This window comes from Mobula hypostoma, chromosome 14, assembly GCF_963921235.1.
Source record: "Mobula hypostoma chromosome 14, sMobHyp1.1, whole genome shotgun sequence".
Classification (NCBI taxonomy): Eukaryota; Metazoa; Chordata; class Chondrichthyes; order Myliobatiformes; family Myliobatidae; genus Mobula; species Mobula hypostoma.
The window spans coordinates 12,106,697-12,131,924 of record NC_086110.1 but is presented as its reverse complement, the minus strand read 5'-3'; the positions used below and the strand labels follow the sequence as shown (position 1 = coordinate 12,131,924).

Below are 25,228 nucleotides of genomic sequence, written 5' to 3'. Positions count from 1 at the left end.
AATACCTTGTTGCTGACCTGTGGACTGGGGTTTGTGGTTTGATGCTCTTGTTGTTTCTCCATGTGGGTGATAAGCTAATTTTTGTATGAGGGAGGGGTTTGGGGAGGTTTTGTTTCTTTTTCTTTTAATGGGGGTGATGCCTTTCTTTCAACTACTCTGGTTTTCTGTATTTTATGGCTGTCTGGAGAAGACAAATCTCAAGAGTTGTATTCTGCATGCATACTTTGATAAAATGAACCTTAGAACCTTTGAATAGGACATAATGGAACTGCACTGACATTAGAGGTCATTTTGTCAGGCCTGATTGTTGCAGGCTGTCAATGAAACTCTATGCAGAAAACCACACAAATATCCCCTGAACATTTGCCGCATTTCTGCTGTACATTTCCCTGAGAACATCTGTTCCCAATTTATGCTTCCAAGTTCCTGCCTGATAGCTTCATATTTCCCCTTACTCCAATTAAATGCTTTCCTAACTTGTCTATTCCTGTCCTTCTCCAATGCTATGGTAAAGCAGGTAGAATTGTGATTACTATCTCCAAAGTGCTCTCCCACTGAGAGACCTGTCACCTGACCAAGTTCATTTCCCAAGTACAGCCTCCTTGTAGGCCTGCTTACATATTGTGTCAGGAAACCTTCCTGAATACACTTAACAAACTCCATCCCATCTAAACCCCTCGCCAATGAATATTGGGGGAATTAAATTCTCCCGCGTGACAACCCTGTTAGTATTGAGGCAGGTTTGATTTTGTCATTTAAAAAATAATTGGATAGGTATATGGACAGGAAAGGAATAGAGGGTTGTGGGCTGAGTGCAGGAAGATGGGACTAGGTGAGTGTAAGCATTTGGCACGGACTAGAAGGGCCGAGATGGCCTGTTTCTGTGCTGTAATTGTTATGTGGTTATATGATCATAGTTTTCATGCTTCAGCAGAAGCCAGCAATCATAAATAACAAGTACTACTTAAGAGTAGCATGAATTTCTTAAAGGGGGAGGTGCACTGCAGTTGCAAGAACTATTGGGAAAATTAATCCGTGCTTTATAGAACAGCTGTAGATGTGTGGCAGCATGCACCGTGTATGTTTTTGACAGTTTGCGAGAGGTCTCTGTCCAAGACACAGTAAGTAAGACACTCTGTAAGCAAGTAAGGGCAAAAGAGTCTTCAGACTGTGCCTAGGAAGCCGTGAGTATATGGAGCCATAGATGTAAATGCCGGAGATGCTACTCCAAAAAAAGAGAAGCAGTCCAAGAAAAGTGTAGTAAAATATGAATTGTCAGGATAAGATCTGTCATTATATAACAAATCCCTACTGACTGCACTGCATTACTTATCCAGTGCTCATTTCATCACACTCAATTACCCTCTTTGAAGAATTTGTCAATTAGTATTCAACTTTTTTATCTCACCATAATAAAGTTAACAATGTTGAAAGTCTCATGGTAGCACTTGCATGCAAATTTGCGAGTTCAACCATGAAATCATGCAAAACATTCTACTGGAAATTCATGGGCCCAGTTCTCCCTTGATGTACAGGGTGGCCAGATATAAATAGGATACAAGTACCCCTGCATTTTTAACGTATTATAGGACATTCACTGATGCACTTCTCTTTCCAGTGAAGACCATGATGAGTACTAGCAACACTGAACACTGCTGTGGTTGTAGAGACAGTGATTGGTCTTCTGAATCCTTGATGGCATAAGTACACACTCATTTCTCCATTCCTCTCATGTCAATGTAGCTTTCATTTCCTTTTAATTTTTCCTACACAAGCACTGGAACCTTCTCTGCCAATGAAGTGAAAAAAATAGAACATGAAATGACACCATATCCTGATTTTACAGTTGCTGGTATTAGCACAGAGATTAACATCTCACTAGAGGAGGGGTCCAACACAATGAGACATCTTCAATTGTACAGAATAAAAAGACTGAGTAAATGCATTGTGCCGGAGGGTGAGATTGTGCATTAGATGTGCTACAGAGAAGTTAGTTAACTTCTTTTATGGGAAAACTTGCCAAAAGTCAAGAAGCATGGTGGAGCCTATTGCCGAAACCGGTACAGGCCTTTGAACACAACTTTGGACCCCCATTCCTTAAATGTACAACTGTGGTCCTCAGCTTGGTCAGGATCTAATGCCCAATCACAAAGCTTTCATTGCAGTACAAATAATGGTCAACAGAGGACTGAATGGTGCAGGGGAATCTTGTATTGCTGTCATTGTGATTCTGGATACATTTGAAAAGAAATTCCAGGGCTTTACAGTGGTCTGTCCTCCTGAACTCTTGCTGAACTATTGTTGAAGCACCAGCCAGTTAAATTACAGTAGTTCCCTGGAAGATGAAGCTTATGTCCATTCAGATGACGGCATTCTTGCACCTATTCCCATCTGTTGCCAGTACCCCAGCTGTTGCCAGACTCCCAAATAGCCCTGACCAATGCAGTCTGATCAAGCTATTGCAGTTGAAGCCATCCTTGACAGGCTCAAGCTTCTCTGACCTATTGCAGGCACTATTCTCCACCCTTTCTCTATTTCATAATAAATCCAGCTACCATCATCTAGCGCCACCACCCTCCAACTCACTTGTGCCCAACCATCTAATACACCCAGTTCTCTGTGATCCAGTTTCACAGCCCTTAAATGCAAGGAGAAGTCAGAGTTTTCAAGTTAAAATTTAATTGTCATTCAACCATACATATGAATACAGCCAAACACAACAGTGTTCCTCTAGATTAATAGGTTAATTCGTCATTGTAAATTGTCTTGTTAGGCTAGGGTTAAATCGGGGGTTGCTGGGCAGTGTGGCTTGAAGGGCCCATTCCGCTCTTTATCTCTAACTAGCTAACAGCCCCCAGCAATTCCTTATATCATGCAGTGCAGCCACAGATGAAGGCAATTCAGCTTGTCTCCCACTCAGTGACTGGAAGGGCCAACCTCCAACCCAACATGGAATCAAGTGGCACGCAGCCAGCTCTGGCGTCTCCTTCTTCGGTGGCCGCAACTGGTGACACCGAGGCGTAAATAAGAGCCTGGTCTGTGCCACAACTGAGGCCTCGCAACTCCCCACCATCAGTCTCACCAATGAACCAGTGAATCGGACTAATGGTATTGTATATTACCAATGTCCAACAGGGACTTGTGATCACAAAAAAAAACAAACTGCACCATTCTTTGGATTACACACCACTATTTTGTACCTTCTTCCTTGGGTGGCTGAAGCAGGCACGGTGCACAACAAGTCCAGCTTCATCGCTATCCAGCAACGCACTAGGAGGGTAGATCTGACATACTTTGTGTTCTTAATATCTAGCAGTAACTTACAATTGTGAAGATATAAAGGACGAACGATTGCACCTGTGGTTGGACCTAGAGAGACCACTGTATCCAAGCACGCTGCCAACGTACCAGAGGATGATGATCTTTCAAGAATCGATATTTCCGGCATTGTAATGGATGACTAGAAAATTGCAAATGTTACTCCTCTATTTAAGAAGAGTGGGAGGTGACAGAAAGGAAACTATAGACCTGTTAGCCTGACATCAGTGGTTGGGAAGTTGTTGGAATCGATTGTTAGGGATGAGATTACGGAATACCTGGAGGCACATGACAAGATAGGCTAAAGCCAGCACGGTTTCCTGAAATTCTTTGAGGAAATTACAAGCAGGATAGACAAAGGAGATGTTGTAGATGTGGTGTACTTGGATTTTCAAAAGGCCTTTGACAAGGTGCCGCACATGAGGCTGCTTAGCAAGATAAGTGCCCATGGAATTACAGGGATGTTACTTGCATGGATGGAGCATTGGTTGGTCAGCAGAAAACAGAGAGTGGGAATAAAGGGATCCTATTCTGGCTGGCTGCCAGTTACCAGTGGAGTTCCACAGGGGTCGGTGTTGGGACTGCTGCTTTTTACGATGTATGTCAATGATTTGGACTACATTATTAATGGATCTGTGGCTAAATTTGCCAATGATGCAAAGATAGTTGGAGGAGTGGGTAGTGTTGAGTTAGGCCTGCAGAGAGATTTAGGTAGTTTAGGGGAATGGGCAAAAAAGTGGCAAATGAAATACAATGTTGGATCATGCACTTTGGTGGAAGATAGACTATTATTTTGATGGGGAGAGAATTCAAAATGCAGAGATGCAAAGGGACTTGGGAGTCCTTGTGCAAGATACCCTAAAGGTTAACCTCCAAGTTGAGAAGGGTGTGAAGAAGACGAATGCAATGTTGGCACTCATTTCTAGAGGTATAGAATATAACAGCAGGGATGTGATGTTGAGGCTCTTTAAGGCACTCGTGAGACCACACTTGGAGTATTGTGTACAGTTTTGGGCTCTTTATTTTACAAAGGATATACTGACATTGGAGAGGGTTCAGAGAAGATTCACGAGAATGATTCCAGGAATGAAAGGGTTACTGTATGAAGAACATCTGGCAGCTCTTGGGCTGTATTCCCTAGAGTTCAGGAGAATTGGGGGGGGGGATCTCATAGAACATTCCGAATGTTAAAAGGCCTGAACAGATTAGATATGGCATAGTTATTTCCCATAGTAGGGGATTCTAGGACAAGAGGGCACGACTTCAGAGTTGAAGGACATTCTTTTAGAACTGAGGTGCGGAGAAATTACTTTAGTCAGAGGGTGGTAAATCTGTGAAATTTGTTGCCACGAGCAGCTGTGGAAGCCATCATTGGGTGTATTTAAGGCAGAGATAGATAGGTTATTGATTAGCCAGGGTATCAAAGGGTTTAGAGTGAAAGCAGGGGTGTGGGGATGACTGGAAGAAATGGATCAGCCCATGATTGAATGGCGGAGCAGACTCGATGGGCCGAATAGCCTACTTCTGCTCCCATATCTTGTGGTCTAAGACAATTGCATTATGGAGGGCTGGGTATATTAGATGGCTGGGCACAGTGATAGTAGATGGTTGCCTCTTTGACTGGAGACCTGTGACCAGTGGTGTGCCACAGTGATCAGCGCTGGGTCCATTGTTGTTTGTCATCAATGTTAGCGAGCTGGATGATAATATGGTAAACTGGATCAGCAAATTTGTGGATGACATCTGGATTGGAGGCAATGTGGACAGTGAGAAAGGCTATCAAAGTTTGTGGCAGGATCTGGATCAGCTGGAAAAATGGACTGAAAATGGCAGATGGACTTTAATGCAAATTGGGAGGACAAACCAGGGTGGGACTTACGTAGTGAACAGTAGGGCACGGAAAGTGTGATAGATCAGAAGGATCTGGGAATACAGATCCATAATTCTTAGAAAGTGGTGTTAAAAGTAGGTCGTGAAGAGAGATTTTGCAACATTGGCCTTCATAAATCAAAGTACTGAGTGCAGGAGTTGAAATATTATCTTGCAGTTGTATAATATGTTCGTGAGGCCTAATCTGGAATATTGTGTGCAGTTCTAGTCACCTTCCTACAGGATAAATATCAATACAATTAAAAGAGTGCAGAGAAAATTTACAAGGATGGTTCTGAGACTTGAGGACCTGAATTATAGACAAAGGTTGAATAGATGAGGACTTTATTCCCTGGAACATAGGAAAATGAAGGGGATATTTGAAAAAAAAAACAAAAATTATGTGGGGTATAGATGAAGTAAATGAAAGCAGGCTTTTGCCACTGAGGTTGGGCAAGACTAGAACTAGAACTTATAGGTTAAGGGTGAAAGGTGAAATAATTCAGGGAAACCTGAGGGGAAACTTCTTCACTCGGAGTGTGGTGCGAGTGTGGAACGAGCTGCCAGTGGAAGTGCTGGATATGGGTTTGATTTCAACAATTAACAGAAATTTAGATAAGTACATACAGTGGCATGCAAAAGTTTGGGCACCCCTGGTCAAAACTTCTGTTACTGTGAATAGCTAAGCGAGTAAAAGATGAACTGATTTCCAAAAGGCATAAAGTTAAAGATGACACATTTCTTTAATATTTTAAGCAAGAAAACTTTTTTATTTCCTTCTTTTACAGTTTCTAAATAACAAAAAAGAAAAAGGGCCCGAAGCAAAAGTTTGGGCACCCTGCATGGCAGTACTTAGTACACCCTCTTTTGGAAATCAGTTCATCTTTTACTTGCTTAGCTATTCACAGTAACAGAAACTTTGACCAGGGGTACCCAAACTTTTGCATGCCACTGTAGATGGAATGGGGGGCAATGAGCCAGGTGTGGGTTGATGGGACTAGGCAGAATAACAGTTTCGCATGGACTGGATGGGCTGATGAGCCTGTTTCTGTGCTGTAGTGCTCTATGACTCTAGTGGTATCCAATTTTTCCTTACTAAAACTTATCTTTCTCCTCTGTCACCTCAAAAATACTGGACCAATTTTCCAGAAGCTAGCAATGTAAAAAGTAGAAGAGAGAAAAATTCATAACTAGTATACAAGCGTGTTTTCTCGTTTGTGATTTTTTGTCATTGTTTTCTGTGTTCTGCTCTTTTATGTGGCTCTGTATGATGCCCATATGCCTTCAACATTTGTAATAGCTAGATGTCCAATGATATCCATCACCCAACCTAATGAAAACATGCCTCAAGAAATCAGTGTTGATCATTGAAAAATCACATCTTAATGACAAACCTAAAAATATTTTGCAGTATAATGGTATTAAACAGGTTTACTTAAATATTTTATTCTTAAGTCATTATGTTGCATATCAGTTAAGTAAGCAATTTTCTGAAATGTACTGTTACCTCATGATCTAACCTCTATTTCTTCCTTTGTGAATAGTAGCAGAAACTATTCTCAACTCAAGGAAAATCTGAAGATTTCAAAACTTCTATATTTTATGCAGGAACTCAGAGACTCTCACTTACTTCTGGTCAAATTCAAATATGATTTTTCACAAGTGGTGCATGAGGTAAGATTTAGAACTGAAGTTTGCCCACTACAGTTACAAGTGATCTAACAATTACTGTCAGCATCACATCTGGTGTCTGAAATTTTGAAAGCCTGCTCAGTACTCATTTTTAAATAGCTATTGTAAAAGTAGGAATGAGCTTTTTTGTGTTATCTCTTTAGGGTTGTTCCAGCTTTTTTTAAAGCATGCATTGAATTGCTTTAAAACTTCAGTCACAGTGTATTATAAAATGTATAATATAAAGCACAATTGCACGATCCCTTGAGCAGAAAATGGGTTTAACAACATATTTTGGGTAACCTGTTAAAAAAAGTAACTTCGGTCAATTCCTTAGTAGAACTTCCTATTAGTACCATATAAAAACCTTCTCTAGAACAGGGATTCAGTTTAATATTACATCTAATTGATAGCACTTCTAAGAAAAATACTGCTTTCATTTTCAAACTAGAGTATGTGCTCACCACTTTGAGCAGAGCTTAGAAAATTCAGTTACGTGTCATGAGATAATGTATTGGTACATCTGAACACTGGGCCAAACTGTAAATGAGTATTAAGATAAATAATGTATTGCGTAAATAGGCATAATAAGAAGGAAATCACATACATCTTTATTGCTTCTACCCAAGTAATAATCATTATGTCTTAATATTACTATAAAAATGTGTATAGATGCAAAATTAATCCAAAATCAAAACAAAACAATTGCCGCCAGCATGTGGTCCCACAGAATTGTTGTAGATGCGCGACACGACCACAGCTACAATGATTGCTCCAAAGAGTCGAATTCCTTATTTTGATTCTTTATTAGTCATTAGCAAACATACAATTAAGCATTATTGAGCATTATCTCAGTGGTGAGCAAAGATATGACCTCTGTGGTACTGAGCTACAAACTCACACGAAATAAGCATAAGTATGTAATTTATTTCCTTTGCTTTTACCATGGCACCATTAATGTGACTAGTTACCATAATGCACATGATAAATGCACAGCACAGAGACATGGCTGTTACATTCCAGCCCCCTAATTATTACACTGTAATAATTACAACTACATTTTACCAAGACACTGGAGACATGAAATCTCAATATTTGCACAAATGTCCTCTTTTAGTTAGCAGTCTATACCGGATTATGACCTTCTCCTGCCAAACCAGGTTGTCTTTCTTGACTGTATTTGGGAAAATCTATCTTGAAACATTGCTGCCAAAGCTCATCCAAGTGCGAAACTGAAGTCCCATTAACTGTTAGCTGTGGCTGAGCGTAGTCCCTTCCATCATTACAGTTTACTTTCAATAGTCAATTAACAGTCCAACGTAGCTTTGTACTGATTCCATCATTACCACTACAAATCACTTGCAATGGCTCAATTTTCTGCAAATAAACATGCTTCAGGTGAGACCATTACTGAAAATCTCTCTGACAAGGAATGTTTCCTTTGTGGACAGGCATACTTTCCTGTATATAGATGTTAGACAGTTCACAATAGCTTTCACTATCTAAGCCAGCCACTTCCAATTCTGAAATGATGTAGCTACTCACAACATTCTCTTGACCCACAGTGTGTAAGAAAATGTGTGTTCCTTTTCATGTCAGGTTGAGCTTGTTCATGAGGCTGTCTGTGCAGAACACTTTTATACTTTCTTCATCTAGGAAAGCATAAGTAACCACTGTCTTGTTACTCTTCTTAGACTTGAGCTGAACTGGAATTATAGGAAGTTTACCATTGTGATCACCAGCACCTGTAAGACCAGGGCGATACTTACTACTGTGTTTGCTTCATTCGTGGCTTGTCTGAATCTCCACCCTTTTCATCAACTCTGGGTTCAGTTTCACTTTCCACAGTAGCCTCAGTAGAGGCGAAGCTACTTCCTTTAGCTTGAGAATGAATTTGTGATTCAGGTTTGTTCATACCTTTACTTACTGCCAGTGATGCAGCCTTGTATATTTTCCCAAATACTGGGTGTGCAGCAATCTTCACTTGCCTTTCAATAAAATTAACAGCGTCAGTGAAAGTAACCTTATGGTTATGCGCTTTTGTAGTTCATACATTGCCGATCCCCATTCTGTCCAAAGTTTATCAGGCAATTTATTTACGACAATTTTCATATCAGCAGGCATTTTCAACTCATGCATGGTCTGTACATCTTCCATGGCATTGCAACAACTTCTAAGAAAAAGAGTGTAGTTTTGAATAGCTACTATGTCTTCTGATTGGATAGGTGGCCAAGAAGAGCCTTTTTTATGTAGTCTGCAGCAATTTTGTGCTCATCACCAAAATGTTCCTGTTGTAAAATTTGGGTCTTTAGACATCCTTGTTCTGGTCCGGCCTGCTGGCAACTTTTAACAAGCTCTCTAGGGTAGTCTTTGTCATCTCAAACATGAGTATCATCATACTTTGTGCTATTGGATATGGCATAGGTTCAGAGTACCTCTTTGGTGCAGGCTGAGAATGAACTACCCCTTGAGGTTCAAACTCATGGCTCATACACATTTGATTCTGAAATGTATCCACTTTGACATTGAGAAAGCTGAATTTTTTTCTGTTCCGTATCAACATAGGAACTCTCACCAGAGATCTGTTCTGCTGTAGCGTGTTTAGCACTCACAGCACTTAAGCACTTAGCACTTTAACTCTGGCTATCTTGGCTCCAATTTCTTCATGCAACTTAAGCTCTTCCATCTTCCACTGAAGCTGTTCCTGGTCTCTTCATAGCCTTCCCACCTTTTCCTCCTAGGCATGCTTATGCCTCAATGTCTGTTGTCCTTCATGTAACTCGGCTAAATCAACCTGTGTTCTAGTGCGTACTGATATGGTTTCAGTCACAGGATGTTGATCTGCTAGCAACTGAACATGCTCCACACATGTTAGATACGCCATCTTCAGCACATATATCATCCTGTAACTTAGCAGTCGTCACAACTTTTTATTTGACTTCATAAATATTTACATTTCCCACAGGGAACTGTCCTTCAAAGTCACTGCTTCGAGCTGAAGTCATTTAATCTTGTGTGCAGATGAGACAAAACAATGGCAGGTTCAATTCAGCTTTTCAACAATAGAAGCAATTCAATTATTTCATTTCTTCAACATTCAACAGAACCAAGGGTCGAACACTTCAGGAAACCACCACTACAGTTTTTCAGTCCAACCCAGTTGAACCACAACGTTTGACCACTTCAAAACTATGTTTCTAACCACCCACACAGTGTGAACAACAAAACAGGTTGTACTTGCCACAAGCTGCTATTCATTTGGTCTAACTGTCAAAACCTTTGCTGACAAAATGTAACGGCAAACTTGATCCAAAATCAAAACAAAACCATTGCTACCAGTCTCCCACAGAGATGTTATACTTGGGTGACACGTCAACAGCTCCAGTAATTGCTCCAGAGTCGAATTCCCTATTTTGATCCTTATTAGCAATTAGGAAATGTACGATTAAGCATTATTAAGCATTATCTCAGTGGTCAGCAAAGATATGGCCTCCATTGAACCAAGCTACCAACTGTCACAAAACAAAACAAGTATGAATATGTAATTTATTTCCTTTGCTTTTACCATGCTCCCATTAATGTAACTAGTTACCATAATGCCCATAATAAAGCTCAGGATACATGGCTCCTACAATAAGTATTATTGAGAGATTTAAGGGAGATAGAACACAAGGGGGGGAAGGAACTCCATTCAAAGAAGGAAATAGGATGGGGTAAGGCAAAAACTTGGTCAAAGAGTCTTAAAGGATGGCATGGGGGTCTACTGCAAATCTACGCAGCGAGTTAAACACCTTCTCAGAAAACACTAGAGGCAGAAGCTTCCTTCAGAGCTTTTAAAGAGATCTTACTTATGAAACTTTAGAAAGTTAAGTAAAATACATATTCAATAAAGAGTTGTTGCACACCTGAATATCCTAATACTGTCAATTATTGACGGAGATTTAAGCACAGGGTTGAGGCTCGAGGCGAAGTATGGGCTGGTTCAGATCGCTGCTTAAAGCACCAAAACCTGATGTTCGGGTGGAGAGTTAAGGTGTCGGGGCTTGAGGTGAGGTACTAGGCCAGTTCAGATCACTGCTCCCTGATATTTACTTGACTTTGCGCTAAATTATAAGACTCTCTTTGTGGACTTCATTTCAGAAACGCTATTTTCTTGCGGTTACTGTTTGCATGATTTTTTTTTCATTGCACATAGGGTGTTTGTCGGTCGTTTTTATGGGTTATTTTATTTTACTTTTTATATTTATTTCAAGCAGCATGATGTGGTTTTTATTCTCTGCACATTGGGTGCTAAGACAGACTCCTTTATATATCTGCCTGTTGGGAGACAAATCTCAAAGTTGTATAATGTATACATACTTAGATGATAAATGTACTTTGAATTGATTGATTATTGCAATCGGTGTCAACCAAGGTAATACACACACACAATATTTCATAACTATACTGTGTACATAAGAGTAACTTGTAGCGCAATGATAAACATAATACTTAATAGCGATAAATGATGAACATAATACTTCGTTCAAACTATATCTACTAAATATTTACCGATATTAACGAAGCATAAGACTCACAGATCCATACGATGCCAGGTTTAACTTTTGAGACAAAAGTCAAGTGATCAATTCATTGCATCTTTGGCAAAAGAAAGACAATCTCATAGACTGTTCTTGAAAAATGTCTTACTGCACAGTGTTTAACCATTCCCGTTTCAAAAATGTCAGCCTTGATGACATACTTAATCTTGATAATGTCTAATGAGCAGAGAAGTGACGTGGTGCTTATCCAGAATGATTGTTGGGAGAGTTTCCTCTGAAGTGAGTTTTGCCTTGCCCAAGATGAATCCAACTGCTATATCCAGCAGTACCTGTGGCCTTCAAGTATGCAACAGTAACAATAAATTTTGGTTGATGAATCACAAAAGATGCAGAGCTCCTCCTTCTGAGCTGTAGATAGCAAAATTGTTGTGTAGGTTCTTGGAATCTTCAATTCTTTATGATCCTGAAGGGAGGAACACTGCTCATGTTTCTCATTAGGGAGTGGGATATCTCATCCACAAGTGTCCAAGATCAACTCTCTTAGCATAAAGCCTCTCTGGATACTGACTGGAGGAGCAAATCCAAGGGGATTGAATAGGCTAAGTTGATAGCATGCTGTAATGTGTAAAGGCTCTTTTGGTATCAGGGAGTTGAAAAGTAAGGGTGCCGGTAATGACGTCCCGTCAAAGGCCCCGACTGCACTGCATAGGAGGGATGTCCTGTCCACGATCAAGATTCTATAGACCTTTGGCTAGATCTTCAGATGGGAATCAATGAATGACCTCAGCACTGTTGTATGGGATAATATGCAGTCTGAGATTTGACTGTGCCAATGTGTCTTACAGCACTTTCAGCACACTGCCTGCTTCTTCACACTAGAAAGTTATTTAAGACCATCATCAACATAGAAATGTCTCTGTATGCACCCCCATGCTTCAGGCCTGAATTCCTTCTCTTCCTTGACAGCTGTCCCTTTGAAGGCCATAGATTGCCACAGCTGGCATACTTACTAAATGCAAGAACTTTCATGTGGTACTCCAGAATTTCGTTGTTAATTTGGTGGTCACTAAACCACAAGAATTTGAGATAGTCTTGATGATCCTCTTTCACTAGCAAGTTGTAGAACACTTGTTCAATGTCTGCCTTCACTGCAGCCAACTCAGTTCTGAAGCACCTGAGCACCCTGAGCAGACTGTTATTGAGGTCTGGACCCTGCAAGAGCACTTTGTTCTGAGATACACCTTTGAATTATGCACTTGAAACAAAGACATTTCATGATTGTGCAGGTTTCTGTGGGGGTAGTAAACACCAATATTGGATAATACCAATTTTCTTTGTTGAGATCTGGTGGAGGTGCTAACTCAGCATTATTGTTCCTAAGAGTCTTTCTATGAACTCTGTGTAATGATCATTTACTTTTGATTTCTTTCTTAATGTGTGTCTGAGGGGCATGTTAACTGAGTGCCAGCTCTCTGTTATTTGATCAGAGTTGTCATGCCAACAGAAAAGGAAGGAGAGCTACCTAACTGACTCATATTTGCTAATCTCTTTGTTCATGATTCGAAGGAAGACCTCATCTTTGATGGAAGGTGCCAGCTTATAATCATCTTCCAACAGACTGTAGACCAGCTTGCCTAAGTCTGAGCAGGAGTAAGTATGTCAGGGCACTTGGTTTGCTTGCCTACAGTCTTTTTTTGTACAGATTCTACTCTCACAAGGTTTGAAACGATGGGCCTCACTTTCCAGGATATTTGTCTTAAATGTGCTGACAGCGGGCTGATGAGCACCTTTGAGGCAGACTTCACCCACTATGACCCAACCCAGGTCCAGTCATTGGCCATAAGGTGCATTGGTGCCGACCACTGCCCTGTTCACGTTCCTTATATGCACAGATGGTGTCTCTGCCAAGAAGCGGGAGAATCTCAGCAGAAGAGTCAAGTGCAAGGGATCAGCTATTGCCTTGACATGTGAATGACCACATACAGCCTCAGGGGTTGGGATTTCATCCCTGCTGTTGGGAATATGGTCATACTCAATGAGGGTTGGCAAGGATAAGAAGACCTCCACTCCAATTGACTACAAGACAATTCCACTGGCTCTTCTTCCAGTAACTTCTGATGTTCCAGAACTTTTCTTTAGAGTATATGGAAAAACAGAACTTTGAATACTGAATGTGTCAAAGAATGTTGATTTTGTCAATGACACATTGCTCTGATCATCTAATATCACATATGCCTCAGGAGGTCCTTTTGGATATATGTTGATTAGACATACATATTCTCGAGCAGGATTTGTCTTGGAAGCCTTTCTCCCATATCTCTGTGGACGAGGAAGTAGCTACGTCTGATAGATGCTCAGGTGGCTCCCCGCCATGCACTACTACAAATGTGCTGGAACCAGTAGTCACCCAAGGTGCTGGCCCTGAATGAAATACTGATATATGCTGGTCATGGTTGTATTCAGTGCAGTATGGTAGCTTCACAGTCTTGCTTGGTGCGCTGTTGAAGCAAAACATTTGAAATACATTGAGTGCTCCTTTAAAAAGCGCCTCCAGTCTGCAAGTGGGTTTTCTCTGAATCCTCTGCATTTCCCTTAGGGGTGACGTTTCTTATGGAAATGGTATTGTATATCGGGATTCATGACAGAGTTTTCTACTTTGATTTTGTTGATCGTGATAGGGGTTTTGGTTTTGCATGCTTTTGCTTTGAATGACGTGTTACCGGAAGTTGGGTAACTTGGGTCATTTCGCATTTCTGTGTGGTGGCAGACAAATTCCATAATGAATGAAAATGGTGGATGGGTAGTGGTGGATGTAATGGTGGATCCTTTGTTTTATACTTAAACCGTTCAGTTATCCACTGTAATTGGATATTGTTCAGTAGTCTCTCTACTATAGGGTTTTTTTCCTCTTGCTGTATCCAAGAAACTCTATCCTCGAAGGTAACCCTCATTTGCCTTGTAGATCTAGTAGCTTCCATGGTTCTAGAGTGAGCAATTTCAAGTTCCTGTGTGTTAATATCTCTGAGGATCTATCCTGGGCCTAACACGTCAATCCAGCTACAAAGAAGTCACGAAGGTAGCTATATTTCATTAGGAGTTTGAGGAGATTTGGTATGTCACCATAGATGCTGGCAAATTTCTACAGATGTACCATGGAAAGTATTCTAACTGGCTACGTCACTGTCTGGTATGGGGTTGGGCAGGTGACTACTGCACAGGATCAAGTAAATGTAGTCAGCTCCATCATGGGTACTAGCCTCTGTAGTATTGAGGACATCTTCATGGAGTGATGCCTCAAAAATGTGGCATCCATCACCTAAGGACATGCCCTCTTCTCATTGCTACCATCAGGAAGGAAGTATGGGGGCCTGAAGGTACACACTCAATAATTCAGGATCAGCTTCTTTCCCTCTGCCATCTGATTTCTGAATGGACATTGAACCCATGATACTACCTCACTACTTTTTATTTAGTACTATTTTTTAATTTAACTATATATATAAAATCTTATATATTATATATACTGTGTGTTGGTGCATGGCCAAGTGGTTAAGGCGTTCATCTAGTGATTTGAAGGTCGCTAGTTCGAGCCTTGGCTGAGGCAGCGTGTGTGTCCTTGAGCAAAGCACGTAACCACACATTGCTCTGCGACAACACCGGTGCCAAGCTGTATGGGTCCTAATGCCCTTCCCTTGGACAACATCGGTGGCGTGGAGAGGGGAGACTTGCAGCATGGGCAACTGCTGGTCTTCCATACAACCTTGCCCAGACCTGTGCCCTGGAAACCTTCCAAGGTGCAAATCCATGGTCTCATGAGACTAACGGATGCCTATATATATATATACACTCTGTAATTCATGTTTCTTTCCTCTATTATTATTATGCATTGCATTGTACCGCTGCTGCAAAGAAAACAAATTTCACGACATGCTGGTGATATTAAACCTGATTCTGATTCTTTGTGTTAGAGCTTTGGAAAGTTATGGAGTCTGCTGAAGAGAGATTCTATCATTTCCTCTGCAGAACCATAACACTTGTCCAGTTTCTGACACCGTATTTGTAAACCTGCAGCTGGATTATTTGTGTGAACTGACCTAACCCTACTTGCATGTTGCAGTGATTCCCCATCAAGCCATTTACAAAGAAGCTCTAGCTCTGCTAGGTTTGTAACTTAATCCTTCCACATCATTGCAAAAGCTTGACTTTCAGGACAGATAACTGACAGATTAGTTGTCGAAACCTTTTTGTCCTGTTGTGACTAGGTCTCAATAAGCCAGATGCCAAACCAAATCAATGCACGTGTGGCTGTTGAATGAAGGGCATTGTGGAGAGTGGTTTGCCAAATGTGTGTCCTAGGATGGCTGAAAGTTCAGTTTGTCCATGTCTGTTTAGATAAGGTTGACATCAGTGGCAATTCTAGCCTGAAGTCTTTGCTGTGACCATCTGCAGAAAGGGGTATTTTGGGTCTTTGCTGCTGTTGACCTTGACTGTCTATACCTGGACTATGTGAAAGGCATGTTGGCTGCGTGGTGTGGGCAGCTTCTCCATGTAGAGCTGGAACATGGTCTTTTTCATAGCCATAGGGTTTTTGGACATTTTCTTTCGTAAGCTGCATTGGCTGTTGTGACGACAAAGCAAGACAATCTGGTTGCAGACTCACCACTGTCTAAGTCAGCTGCTGCTTCATACACCTTTGCCTCTGTTGAGGCAGCCTCAGCTTCACGCTCTTCCTTGAACACACTGAATGTAGCTTCTACATGTGCTCTCTCCATGTCTATGCAAGTTTTCTCCAATTACAATACATCTCAACTTCCCATTTAGCATAAGCTGCTCTCATGTTTGCTACTTTAGCTCTGGCGTAAGCTCGTGTTGCAATTATATTAATTGTGGATTTGTTTGAGCATCAGCACAATGCGATTGATGTACCACGTTCTGAACTGACTTCCAGGTTTTAGGCATTCGATGTTGTCTGGGTCTGAAGCTGACACTGGCATGTACAGAGTTTAGGTGAGTCTCCAGTCTGCGAGCAATGCCTTTAAAGAATGTGTTACCTTTCACTCTACTGCCCTTGCAGTGCAGATATACAAAGTTATGCTGTGAGTTAAATACCTTCTCAAAAATCATCTTAGATGGAAGCTTCCTTCGGGGTTTTTAAATGAGATCTTTTTTGTGAAACTGCTGAAAGTAAAATATGTATTAATTTTTTTAGATTAGATTATGAGGACACTCAGTCCTCGTTTATTGTCATTTAGAAATGCATACATTAAAAAATGATGCAATCTTCCTCCAGAAAGATATCACAGAAACACAGGACAAACCAAGACTAACTGACAAAACCACATAATTATAACATATAGTTACAACAGTGCAAAGCAATACCATAATTTGATAAAGAGCAGACCATGGGCACGGTAAAAAAGGTCTCAAAGTCCTGATATCCCCATCATCTCACGCAGACGGAAGCGCCGCAAACTTGCCGATGCATTGGAAGCACCCGACCGCAGCTGACTCTGAGTCTGTCCGAAAACTTCAAGCCTCCGACGCTGAGCACCGAGCACCATCTCTGCCGAGTGCTTCGACCCCGCCCCAGCCGCCGAGCAACAAGCAAAGCCGAGGGCACGGGGCCTTCCCCTCCGGAGATTCTGGATCACACATTAGCAACGGCAGCGAAACAGGCATTTCAGAAGTTTCACCAGATGTTCCTCCGTGCTCTCACGTCTGTCTCCATCAAATCAGGATTGTGCACGGCACCTTACTTGACAAATAACAGATTCACCGGAGTGGCCGCTGCAAGCTGCGTCGCGCTGCCATCTTCTCCTCCTCCTAGGAGCTATACAGAATCGTCTTGTGCCTGAATTTATTAATACTGTCAATTATTCTCACTATTGTGTTAACCAAAGTAATAAATACACGTAACATTCTATAACAGTGATAAGTGATAAACATAGTACTGTGACGAGAATACACATAAAATTAAGATGTTTGCTGGCCTGGGTTAGCATCAGTGACATCAGCAAGTGGTCTGCCACCTGTCCTCAGGGGAAGGAGAGATAAGGAACAATGGAGCAGCGTCTGGAGATGTGTAATGAAGGGACGGGGGAGAAAGAGCTGTCTGGAGCGGCTCCCCCCCTTTGAACCTTGAACTGTTTGAAGTATGGACAGGCGATACCCCAGCAGGGGGATAAAAAGGGACAGGTTCGCTAAGACAGAGACATGCCACCCGAGGTAACAAGACCCTGGAAGCGGTGCGCCTCTCACGAGTGGGTGAGAAGTACCAGACAACGACCAGGGTGGAAAGGTACGATCAGCGGGAACCCGGTGTGTGTCCGCCCTTGCCTGGGTGCCGGGTTCACTGCAGAGGATCGACCGCATCTGGAGGAGGGGTCACAGTCGGTGACCTCAGGTGACATCACCAAGGACCCGCCCAAAAGCTGCTTGTGAGCCATCTCGCCGGACAGTGAGCGAAGCAGTGTCTGAATGATCAGTTGTTCCTGTTCTATCTCTCTCTTCCCCCACATTGTCCATCGCCATGGCAACGATTACTGCGAACTGAACTGGACTGAACTTTGAGTCACTTTGAAATTTGGTCATTTACCCCTAGACAACGATAGAGCTTGATTGATGCTGTTATCTTAATTCTGTGCACATGTGTGTCTATCATCGTTGAACTGTTGCATTTATTATCCTTTCGATTACTGTGTTGCTTGTTTCTTTAATAAAACTTTCTTAGTTCTAGTACTCCAGACTCCAACTGAGTGATCCATTTCTGCTGGTTTGGCAACCCAGTTACGGGGTACGTAACAGTACTTACTCCAAAACACAGTGGATTCCAGTTATTTGGGACATATCAGGACCAGTCCATTTTGGCCCAATTTAAGTGCCTGTCTCAATTAGCTGAAGTCTCAGAGAAATTGTTAAAAAGATATAAAAAAGACAAACTACCATTTAGCTGAGTAACAAATTACATATTTAAATGAAATACTGTACAGAATAAATTAGGACACTACTAATACATAATAGCCCATCATATCCAATGATGACAGGAAACCTTTGCGGGAGTGTTTTTAAAGTGGAAAAACTTTTACACTGGGGCAGTTATGCTCCCTCAACCTTGGAAGTCCAGCTCCAGTGGTACAAGTAGTCTTCACAACTGGGGTCTTTGTTGGTGCAGTGGATGACCATGATTTCTCTACCTCGTCATGCTCTTCGCTCTCCATGGAGTGTTGCAGAACTACCTTCCTGGCCATTGGATCTCACTGTAGATTTCATCCAGCCAATCTGCCAGAGCTATCTTTGCATGCTATGATAGTCATGTCCCTACCTCACTGGGAGGATGAGACCCGCTGGCTACCCTCACCTGGTTTAGCCCGCCTGTGGAATTGGTGTATCGGGGTGTGGCTGTTGTTGCATGTAAATGTCTACTTGGAGCCACTGTGAGAGCTGAGTGGTGGAGACCAAAGATGATTGTTGATACTTTCAAATTCTTTATAGTTCCTAACTTGTTGAAATAGTGAGATTTCATGTTTGAAGCCTGAATGCTGCTTCTTTCAAATTTGTTCCAAATAAGCGGCTGCCCTGATTAACCGATGGCCCAATTAACTAGAATCTACTGTATATCTAGTAAAAGTTCACAAATATTAATGAAGCTTAAGACTCACAGATATTGCTGTTTCAAGGGCAAATAAAGAATGGATGGAGGTGGATGTCTTTCCACTGTGTGCTTCAAATTGAAATTCAAGTTAACCTGCACAGAAAATTATATAAAAACACAGCTTATGTACATACAGAAAGAACTGCATTTGAAATTAACTGTGCCTCTTGTGGTCAGACGGGTTAAGAGTCAAGTCAAGTCTTCTTTCATAAATTGGCCACCTGGACTAAGGGAAAAGTTACTTGGCCAAAATCAGGCAGTATTAGTCAAATAATTAGCTTCTCTGCCTGAAAACAGTAGGATTTTTTTTATTGAGAATAACCAGAAGATCCAAGATCTAATCAACCACGAGTGCCAGGCTTTCTCAGATTGGAAACTTCATGAAAGCTGAGGTCCAAAAATGTATGACCACAGGAAGATATGGTAGGTGGACAGAGTAGAGAAATTATAGAATTACAGAATATATAGGACCTTGGTCAGACCCCACTTGGAATACTGTGCTCAGTTCTGGCTGCCTCACTATAGGAAGGATGTGGAAACTATAGAAAGGGTGCAGAGGAGATTTACAAGGATGTTGCCTGGATTGGGGAGCTTGCCTTATGAGAATAGGTTGAGTGAACTGGACCTTTTTTCCTTGGAGCGATGAAGGATGAGAGGTAACCTGATAGAGGTGTATAAGATGATGAGAGACATTGATCATATGGATAGTCAGAGGCTTTTTCCCAGGACTAAAATGGCTAGCATAAGACAGCACAGTTTTAAGGTGCTTGGAGGTAGATAGAGAGGAGATCTCAGGGGTAAGTTTTTTTTACGCAGAAAGTGATGATTGTATGGAATGGGCTGCCAACAATGGTGGTGGAGGCAGATACGATAGGGTCTTTTAAGAGAATCCTGGACAGGTATATGGATCTCAGAAAAATAGAGGGCTATGGGTAACTCTAGGTAATTTCTAAGGTAAGGACATGTTCGGCCCAGCTTTGTGGGCCGAAGGGCCTGTATTGTGCTGTAGGTTTTCTATGTTTCTAATATTACAGCATGAAAAAAGACCATTTGGTCCACCCTATTCACTTCCTCAACTTCCACCAAAGCATTGCAAGTTCTGTCAAATGCTAATTCATTTCCTTTTTGGATGTTACAATTGAATCTGCTTTCATTAGTGTTCCATCGGTACATTGTTGATCCTAACTACTTGCTACATAAAGAAGTCTAATCTCAAGTCATTTTTGGCTCTTTTACCATTCTTCTTCATTTGTATAGCTTTGTTCTTTTATGTCAGTGGCAACAGCTTACCATTCCCTAATCTTCTGTATCTGTCATTATTTAATTACATCTGAAAAAGATCCCTGGGCCACACTATCTACTTCAACCTAGCCATTATCCCAGCCTGGCAAGGGATAGGAAAAGCCAAATGCCATCTGAAAAACAGCAAGTTCTCTGGAGCACAGTGTTTATTCTACTGAAATTCAGAATTCCAAAACTTGGTGGAGATGAACTTTTCGCTTGAATTAACACTCACCTTCCCTATTCAGAACGGGGGCAGTTGACAGTGGTCCTGAGAGGCACTGTAATTTTGACCACATAGACCAGTGTTTCCCAATGTATTTTAGCTCAACGTACCCCTAAAGCACCTTTATAGATGCCAACGCCCCTCTTAGGCACAATATACTTTCCAGCAGCCCGTAGTGTAAAAACATGTCTACCAGATGCTAACATGAGAAAAATGATTCTGCTTTATGTTTTAATTTGTCTTTAAACCTAGCTTACTCTGTACCTATGTGCTGTACAGCAGCTTCGATGTCAATGTGAATCTTGAGCTTAATGGTTTTTAGCAAGAGTTGAAATATCTGGTTCAAGTTGTGTCAGCAAAGGCCTCAAGTTCCCACGTGTAACAATGTACAAGCGGTTTCTATATTCTGTTAGTCAGTGGTTCACTGCACTGAAGCCTGTTTCATCAATATAGGAGGATGGAAATGCAATGAAGGACAGTTTGCCTCTTCTCCAAAGACCAGGAAACTTTGTATGACAGTGTAGCCACATACCACAAAAAACAACATTTTTGTAAAGCATTTTTTCTCCGTCATCATTCTGAATTTTGGTAATTTCTTCTTGCAATGTCTCTTCCTGTTCTTCCGCCTTGCAAAGAAATGGGTTAATTACCCAGTCCAAAATTTCCAGATCATTCAAATCCTTGAATCGATTCTGAAAATCCTCCTTCAGTGACTGCAGGTGTAAGCAGTCCTCTTGCAAATCACTCTCTGTGAAAGAGAATGCCACACTTTCTATGCCGGGAAACTGAGAACATTCTTCTCTCAGTGTTTTGCTTATATATTTCCAATTTTCTGATAAACGTGGACACTGCACTTTTGCCTGGATTAACTTGAAATTCTCACCTGCAGTTTGATATTTAAAGTGTTGATTTTGTCATATAGATCAGTTAGGTATGCCACATCTCCACATTGAAGTTCAATCTTGTTTCCTAAGTTCTTGTTGACTTTGAGCAAAAATTCAACCACAGTGTCAAAAAGATCAAAGGAATGTTTTAAGTAGCAGTCTTTTGACTGCTAAAGTACTTCACTGTGAAGAAGCAAGCATTCAGACTCATCATCCTTATCTTGACTTAACTGGTGAAATACTCCGTATTTAATGGATGAGCTTTAATTTTGTTGATAGCAGATATTACAAGAGTCATGCTTAAAAAAAGTTGCTGGCTGAAGTTTTTAGCTCCAAGGTGTTGATGATGAATTACACAATGGATTATAGACTTACAATTTATTTTTTCTTAAATGCCACTGAACCAGCATAATGACCTGTGGTGCTCCATTTGTTGCACAAGAAATCAAATTCCTAATTGGAGTACTTCTGTCCTCAATGTACATTTTGAGCTCATTGTAGATTTTTTTCCCCGTTGATGTTTGTTTTTAACTTTTTACAAATGTGAATCTGTTAATAAACTTTTCCATTTTTGATAAACTGTACATATGCCGTTGGCAATGCCTCATTGTCTCACACAGTTGACTGATCCAGTTGTATCCCAAATTCAATTTTTGTAGCTCTGTACATAATTCATACTCAATGTCTTCACTCATTTCATCATACAACGAGCTACAGAGTTATTACACAGGAGTATTGATTTTAAAATACTGGTATCCATTTTGAGAACAGTGATGAGCTCTTCTGATACAGCAGGCTTATTAATCTTTCACCAATTGTATGAGATTTTCCACACTTTGCTATCATTTTGGAAAAGAAGCAATAAGACAACCATCAAGGTCATTTTTAGCTTTCTTGGCAAATGACTCGAGTGTGCAACATTTTTCAAATCCTTCTTTTCATCTCTATGTGGCAAATCAGCAAAGTTGAAGTACATTGAATAAAATGACTATAGAAGTCGTCATACTGAATAGTGGCATTCTCCAGGGACCAGTATTAGGGGCATTGCTATATTAATGTTCTAAACTTGGGAGTAGGTGCTACAATTCCTAAATTTGCAGATGACGCACTTCTGCAGTGCTGTAAACTGTGAAGAGGATGGTGATAAACTGTAGCAGGCTATAAACAAATGGCAGATGAAGTTTAATGTAGAAAATGAGAAGTGAAGCATTTTACTAAGAAAAATGAAGAGAAGCAGCAAACAATAAAGCATAATTTTTAAAAGAGTGTACGAGCAAAGACAACCTGGAATGCACAGCCTTTTAGATTTGACAAAGGCAGGTTCATTGTGGCCTAACAGACTGTATTTGGACAAATACATGAACAAAAATGTGCATACTATGGGGTAGGGGCCAAATGGAGGAACTAACGAGTTGTCAGGACATATTGGGCTGAATTGTCCCCTTCTGTGCTGTAACCATCCTATGATTCTTTGATCTTCTCTGTGGAACTGTAACATTTTTCTTTATAGAATGCTTATACCGTGCCTGAAACTAACCCTGGTGATCTCAGATTCTTTTCCATTGTCCTCTTTGCTTTTTCTCTGCTCAGTTTCTGCTACTTGCAACCATTTTCTCTCTGGGTTCCTGTCAATTTAATGGCTTTTGTGGCTAAACCAAGCATTACTTGCTTAAAAGGGCATTATTCAAAGTTTTGAACCATAGTTTTCTATATGTTCATGACAAACTACATTATTGAAATTAGGAAAACTATACCGTGAATAGTCAATCAAATATTTTGAATCCCTACTTCACACTTTAAGACAGCATGGTGGTGTAGCAGTTGGCACAACGTTATCACAGTGCTAGCAACTCAGGTTGAATTCCACCACTGTCTATAAGCAGTTTGCATGGTCTCCCTGTGACCAAGTGGGTTTCCACTAGGTCCTCTGGTTTCTTCCCACATTCCAAAGATGTAATTAGTCAACATGAGTGTAATTGGGCCAGAAGGGTCTGGTTTTGTGCTGTATTTCTAAATAGAAGATAAATATAAATAAAATATAACCATAGGTTGGAGTTGTTTAATCATCATCCTCTATCATCGTGCCAATTACAATTTGCTTTGTAGCTAGACAAGAAACATGCAATTTTACCTTATGTGGATGAAAAGTTCTATCCACAGTTGAAGTGGAGTATATGATCAATACAATAAATAAATAAATAAATAATCAGCAAAACATTTCAGCAACAAGCTGATTATTGTAAGTTTTAGTTGAAGGTGGTTAGATGAACATAGCAATAAGTTTGGTACAACAATTATTATTTTATTCTCTGTATTATTCAACAGACATATTTATAGACCACTGGTTGAGAAGGGTTATTCAAAATGGGAAGGCCAAGCCTCAGTATTCTTATTATCAGCATTATATCATGAGGTAAGTGAGAACAGACACACAGGGTCAGTGAAGGTGCATAATATTTGTGCCTCCTTTCTTTTGATCCACTCTTGGCCTCAAAACCAACTTCTTCTCATTTCCCCACTACAAAAAGACTATAATGTTAGACTCATGAGACTACTTCTCCCCTGTACCAACATCAGCAGTCCTGGAGAAGCTTGCTGTCCCCTTCTTTAAAAAAAACCTAGAAAGAATTAACAATTGCAGTTACATAGCACCTCAGGATATACCAAAGCACTTCATATCAATGAAGTTCTTTTGAATATAACTCCTGTTTAGTATAGGAAACATGGCAATCATTGTGAGTATAGAACATAGAAGAGTACAGCACAGGAACAGGCTATTTGGCCCAGAATGTTGTGCCAGACCACCTAAAAAGCAAATCAGAAACATCCAAGCACTATAGTCTCTATTGCATTTACCTCCACCACCATACCAGGCAACACATTGCAGGCATTCATGACTCTATGAATAAAAGAAACTGACCCCTCACATTCCACTTGAACCTACCTCCTTTCACCTTTAATGCATGCTCTCTGTTATTAGACATTTCAACCCTTGCGAACAGATACTCTCTGTCCTCTCATTCTATGCCTCTCATAATCTTGTAAACCTCTATCAGATCTCCTCCTCAGCCTCCAAAGCTCCAGAGAAAACAACCCAAGTTTATCCAGCATCTCGTGATAGCACGTGCTCTCTCAACCAGGCAGCATCCTGGCAAATCCTCTTCTGCACCATCTCCAAAGCCTCAACCTTTCTATAATGGGATGAGCAGAAATGTATGCAATACTCCAGATGTGGCCTAACCAGAGTTTTATAAAGTTGCAACATAACCTCTTGACATTTGAACTCAATACTTCGACAGATAAAAGCAAGTATTCCATAAATATTCTTAACTATGTTATTGACCTGTGTAACCACTTTCAAGGAGCCATGAACTTGGATCTCAAGATCTCTCTGCTAAGGATCTTTCCCTTAACAGTGTACTGTTTCCTTGCATTGCCCAGCCAAGGTGTAACACCTCACATTTTTCTGGGTAAAACTCCATCTGCCTTTTTTCAGCCCATATCTGCAACTGGTCTATATCGTGCTGCATTCTTTTCCTGTCTTGTACACTATTCACAACTCCACCAATCTTAATATCATCTGCAAATTTACTAACCCACCTATTTACATTTTCATCCAGGTCATTTATATACATTACAAGCAGCTGAGGTCCCAGCCCCAACCCCTGCGGAATTCCACTAATTACAGACTCCAGCTCAAATAAGCCCTTTCAACCACTACCCCTTGTCTTCAATGCACAAGCCAGTTCTGATTCCAAACAGCCAATTCGCTGCAGACCCCATGCAT

The 25,228-nt window shown here is 40.9% G+C and overlaps 1 protein-coding gene across 4 annotated transcripts in view; it reads left to right on the top strand.

The window, feature by feature from the left end:
* The window catches only part of LOC134356440 (diacylglycerol O-acyltransferase 1-like), a 119,425-nt gene that overhangs the window by 86,767 nt on the left and 7,430 nt on the right, over nt 1-25,228 (top strand). For 3 of the 4 annotated variants that reach the window (XM_063067388.1, XM_063067387.1, XM_063067386.1), the window contains 2 exons: nt 6,796-6,861; nt 23,767-23,854. In XM_063067388.1, the coding sequence (XP_062923458.1) occupies nt 6,796-6,861; nt 23,767-23,854 (154 nt within the window). The remainder of the gene's footprint in view (nt 1-6,795; nt 6,862-23,766; nt 23,855-25,228) is intronic. The other variant, XM_063067389.1, reaches the window with a different exon arrangement.